The 5,890-nt window shown below is 39.6% G+C and overlaps 1 protein-coding gene across 1 annotated transcript; it reads left to right on the top strand.

Moving 5' to 3' along the window:
- Positions 1-3: 3 nt before the first annotated feature.
- On the top strand, positions 4-2,379 carry LOC124232802 (olfactory receptor 8S1-like; the record flags this gene model as incomplete). Its single annotated transcript, XM_046649713.1, has 2 exons — positions 4-470; positions 2,217-2,379. Coding segments are annotated over 2 exons (630 nt in total), but the record flags the coding sequence as incomplete, so codon positions are not given.
- Positions 2,380-5,890: the final 3,511 nt, after the last annotated feature.

Raw genomic sequence — 5,890 nt, forward strand, 5'->3', positions numbered from 1 at the left:
TCCTTGGTCATAATTTCTGGGGCCACTGAGGCTTGCCTCCTTGCAGTCATGGCCTATGACCGGTTCCAGGCTGTGTGCCACCCACTGTCGTACACGGTGGCTATGAACAGGAAGGTATGTACTGGCCTGGTGGGAGCCTCCTGGGCCATAGGAATGGGGACTGGCCTGGTTAACACCATCCTTCTGGCTCAGCACCACTTCTGTGGCCCCAACCTTGTCCACAGTTTCGCCTGCGAGCTCCCCCCAGTGCTCCTGTTGGCCTGTTCTGACACCTACATTAGCATCGCCTCCATCTTTACCACCATGATGGTCCTAGGCCTTGGCAACTTTGTCCTACTGCTGGGTTCCTACACTCGTATCATCACGACAGCCCTGGGGATCAACTCTGCTACGGGCCGGAACAAGATCTTCTCCACCTGCTCTTCTCATATTCTTGTGGTCACCATCTTTTATGGTTCTGGAATTTTCAGGTATGTCATAATTTTCTTCCCTAATATAAACGTAGGATATTCCTCACCCTAGTGGCGGTGGTCTATAGAACAGAGCATTGCAATGTCCCAGGAAAATAATTGTACTGAATTCAAAGGGCCTGGTTTCTAGTTCTGGCTCTGCTGTGCCCTAGCTAGCTGTGTGAATTATTAAAAAATTTATTTTCTTTATGAGCCTTCAATATCTAACTCTGAAAAATGAGCATAAATAAGCATAAATGAAGCATAAATGAGCGTAAATGAAGTATTTCCTATTTTCATTCACCTATGATTTGGGAGTTCTCAAAAGGCAATCAGAGAGCTTTCAGAAGATTTTTATTCAATGCTAGACAAAAAAGTATAACGTCATCCTTAAAATAGATGCCATATTTCTCTCCTACAGGAAGAGGATGTATCTAAAGTGTATTTGTGTCATAACTATTTATTAGACACATACTATACAGCGGCTGCTTTACATGGTCAAGCTTAATTTTAGTGTGTATCGCACTGCAAGAGAAACTTGCTAACCCCTTTTTCAGGTAAGATCTCTGACTTATAGGAATAACCAGGTATTTTCTCAAAGGTCTCAGAACAAGCTAGTAATGGAGACATAGTATAAACCAAGTCTCACTGACTTCAAACCTTACACTCTTTCCTACCGTGCTTCTCTCAAACATAAGCAGCTCTAGCTGATGCCTCCTCACAGCCTAGGACACAGAACAACTGATGGGCTGGGCTCTCTACTGGTGAGGTGAAGATGGAGTTGCACAAATTGCTCCATAGTTTTCTCACATGCTTGTTACGTGGAGAGAAGTTGGGGTGGGAAAGACTGATAAGGAATGGTCCAGGAGAGCTCACCTAAGACTTTAAACAAATCTTTTCGTCACCCTTTGTCTAAGTTTCCTCATATATAATAAGGAGACAATAAAATTTCTCCTACCTACTTCACAGAAATGTCAGGAGGGATAAATTAGATGATGAAGAATGACAGTAAAATAAATATCTTTTTTAAGCAAGCACACCAGAACCCACACAGAACATTCCAATGGTGACGGCACCAACAAACAAAAAGCAAATACAAAGTAAATGTAATGCTTCTTTGTGAAGTACTCCCAGTGACACTTAACAACATGCATCCAAAACTTATTCTTATTATTTTAGATTCGTTTCATGTGTTCCATACACTTTCATTTCCACTTTATTTACCAAGCTTGACTTCTTTTGAAGACCAAAGAAAATGCACCTGAAATGACGAATGTTTGTTCCACTAAGCATTATAATAATAAGGTGCTGTGATTCTGAGAGTAATTCCAGTCATAAATGTTGGGAACAATGACTTTATTGGACTAAGCATACAATTTTGCAAGGAATAATCATCACAAGATGAGAACAAATAGTTGTATATATAGGGAAAAGAAGAGAGAAAACCCTCATATTATCATCTTAACTATCAAGGAAAGATGCTATTATTAGCTCTATTCTGACCTGTAGCACTTGATGTGCGGAAGGACTTTCTCTTTCCCATCATTTTCTGCATAAGATCACTCATATTTGGAGGTGTTTCAAGGCAGAAGTGACTGACTTCTCACTGATCATACTGTCATTTCTAGATGCTGTTACCAATGATAGATGACTCAGCTCTAAGGACCCTCTTTGCAGAGTTTCTGGGATGGGACCGACCGTGGCTGCCAGCACTATTGTGGCCATTGTCTTGAGCTCAGTTTACTCCTTTGTGCCATTCCCTTCGAGGTACATGACTCCAGCATCCGGCTCAGCCCTGGAACACGTGCTCTCCGTGCAGTACAGTGTGGTGACCCCATTGCTAAACCCCCTCATCTACAGTCTGAAGAACCAGGAGGTGAAGGCAGCTCTGAGGAGGATGCTGGCCAGGAAGCCCAGGCTTACCTTCTAACCCAGGCTCCATTGTTTCCGCATAACAGGAGGAAAAGTTGTGGGAAGGAAAAGGAGGCAAGAAGCGCTATCATCACTCAGCTGTCTCAGCATTCATTCTTTTCCAAAACAGAAGCCCTAGCTCCCCTGACTCCAGTGTCCTCCCCTTGTCAAGTAAGATGGGAAAACCTCCACAGGGGAGCTGACACCCATCCACAGGGGGTTCAGTCACCACACAAGAAAATCTTCACAAAAATAGTATGAAGGATGCTCAAAATATTTAAAAAATAGAACTATCATATGATCTAGCAATTCCTCTTCTGGAAATACATCCAAAGGAAACAAAACACTAACTCAGAAAGCTATCTGCACCCCCATGTTCATAGCAGCATTATTTACAGTAGCCAAGACATGGACACAACTTAAGTGTTCATTGATACTTGAACAGATAAAGAAGTTGTGATATACACAATGGAGTGTGATTCATTCATAAAAGATAAGGAAGTCCTACCATTTGCAATAACATAGATGGACCCTGAAGGCATCATGCTAAGTGAAATAAGTCAGACAGAGAAAGACAAATACCGTATGATCTCACTTACATGTGGAATCTAAAAACTACAAAATTTTTAAAATTTTTAAAAACTGAACTCATAGATAAAGACATCAGACTTGTGGGTACCAGAGGCAGAGGGTGAGGAGAGGGAGAATTGGAGGAAGGTAGTCAAAAGGTACAAATTTCCAGTTATAAGATAAATAAGTGCTATGGATGTAATGGGCAACATAACAACTATGCTTTGTACTGCTGTACGATATATAGGAAAGTTGTTAAAAGAGTAAATCCTTAGAGTTCCCATCACAAGAGAATTTTTTTTCTTTTTTCTTTTCTTATTTCTCTTCTCTTCATTGTACCCATATGAGATGATGGATGTTAGCAAACCTACTGTGGCAATTATTTCACAATGTATGTAAATCAAACCATCATGCTGTACACCCTAAACTTATACAGTGATGTATGTCAATTATTTCTCAATAAAACTGGAGGAAAAAGAATACTTTCAATTTTTCAAAACAAGAAAGAAGTCTCGAATTTATTTGGAATCCTCTTGTTTCTCTGAGGAATAAACAAAACATTTCTGTGAGCCAAGATTAGCCTGTAGGCCATTAATTGTAATATCTTCAAAAACAGGCTACTACTTCTACATAAATTACAGAACAAAAGGAAAAATGTATTTGATTCTGTAAACATTTCACAATAGCATATCACTTCTATATCTCTTTCACAGATCAAAAGCTATGCCCCACTTTCATTTCTACAACAAAAGTACCAGTTTTCTTCATTCTTGTTAATTGGAAAGAAGTACTCTTCCTGCTTTCAAAAACCTCTCTCTCCAACCAGGAGCTGGATTCCATCCACTTTTTTCCACAGAAATCTTATTTTAGCGAGTGCGTCCTCTCTCACCTATATCTTCAACGACTCTCTCAACTCAGCATAAGTGTGCTACATCCATTCTCTCCCATCTGGAAAAACAGCAGCAGCCACTGTGCGCCCTGCTTGGATCACAGGCACCAGATTCACTGTCACACTTTTTGAAAGAATGATCTTTATTTATTGCTCCAGGTTTTCTTTGCCTTTCAATTGTTTTTTTTTAATTTAGCTTTATTGGTGTATAATTGACATATAAATGTCCTTTAATTCTTATTCAAATGCAGTGGGGCTCCTGTCCCCACTACTCTTTTAAAACCACTCTTATAGATGCACCAATAAATACATTGATTGCTAAATCCAATAAACAACTTTTCTTTTGCTGCAAACCTTCACCCCCTGTACACTGTATATTGTTCATCAGTAGGCTAACATTTCAATTACTTTCCTTCAAAATTAGTACACAATGGATATATGTTAATCACAGAAAAGTAAAAAAACAGAAAAAAAAGAGTAGAAGTTTATAGCTATAGATTAGTGGTGTTTAAAACACCTACTTACAATTCTTGCTTCTTTTGTGTATCAAAATATATTTTGCGATATACTAAAGGTCCTGAAGTCCACCAAATGTCACAGTGAATTTCAGCCTAATTCATTGTCTGAATTAAGTTATAAAAGTAGCCAAAGATGACTAGGAATTACATCATTTGTATTAAATCCAGATCTACTTCTGACTTTGTGGTTCAAGCTGCTGTGAAAAATGTTTTCCCTGTTACCTTTCTCAGTTTGTACTGAGAGGATTTCCTTTTACCCTTCGTAGCTCAGAGAGCCCTGATGTATCTTCTCAAACACAATAAACATGCTCCTGAAGGCAAAAGAAAAAGTCTACTGCAAACTTCTTTTTGGTGGTGGGAAGTTGGAGGCAATTTGGGTTAGTTAGAAAATCTATTTTAGGAAGACAAAGGCTAAGCTGGTACAGAAGAGGTCCCACAATACAAGGAATCAAACAAAATAAAAGATCATTTGTCTCTCAGGGCCAGAGATGTCTGGATGGCCCAGAGTGAAAGGCCCGAGTTCCTGCTATTCAGCTGCTTAGTGACTTCCTAGGGACTTCCTCAATCAACAACCCTTTGACCCTCACCCACGGCAAACACCGATAATTGCCCTCCAGTACCTGCCCTTCCCTTCTACCTTTCAGTAATAGAGCTTTCCCATATTTTAGACACATGACTCTTCATGTAATGTAGAAACCATATTTTTCATCCCCAAGTGGTCAAAGCTGGGCAACAGTTAAGGAGCTGATAATTGTTGAAGCTGGGTGACGGATACAGAGGGGTTATTACACTATTCTTTCAACTTCTGTCTATGCTTAAATTACCCACAATAAAAAATTTTTACCACAACTAAAATTTTGTTTTAGGGCTGGTCCAGTAGTGTAGTGGTTAAGCTCACGCACTCTGCTTCGGCGCCCCAACATCACGGCTTCAGAGCCTGGTGGTAGACCTACACATCACTCATCGAGCCATGCTGTGGAGGCACCCCACACAAAGTACAGGAGGATTGGCACAGATGTTACCTCAGGGCCAGTTTCTTCAAGCAAAAAGGAGAGTATTTGCAGCAGATGTTAGCCCAGGGCTAGTCTTCCTCCAAAAAAAAGATTTGATTTAAAGTTTTTAATCTATTTGGATTTTATTTAAATGGCAATACATAAAGAATTCATTCTGGATGATGATAAATTTTTATTTTCTTCCTTTATCATTAAAATATATTTAATATCTTTTGAAAATATCTTCAACATCTTTTTCATTTTTTATCTTTATCATTATCTTATTTTTATAATCAAGAATATGATTTAAAACATAAGAAAATGTGATGGAAGGGAAGGAGAGACAGTGGGGGAGAGGGAAGGAGACAGGGTGGGAAGGAGGAAGAAAAAGGGAACATTCCAAGCTTCAGAAGTAGGAAACTTTAGAACTCTGTATTTTTATCTTTAGAAATTATTGGCCACACTAGGGCTCCTCTTGTATGATGCAACCCACTGCAACTAGAGTCATACAGGGGAGGAATACTTAGCCCTGGAGAACTCATTCAGACTCAGAGCAGGCCT

The sequence above is a fragment of the Equus quagga genome, unplaced genomic scaffold (genome assembly GCF_021613505.1).
Source record: "Equus quagga isolate Etosha38 unplaced genomic scaffold, UCLA_HA_Equagga_1.0 117372_RagTag, whole genome shotgun sequence".
In the NCBI taxonomy this organism is placed as follows: Eukaryota; Metazoa; Chordata; class Mammalia; order Perissodactyla; family Equidae; genus Equus; species Equus quagga.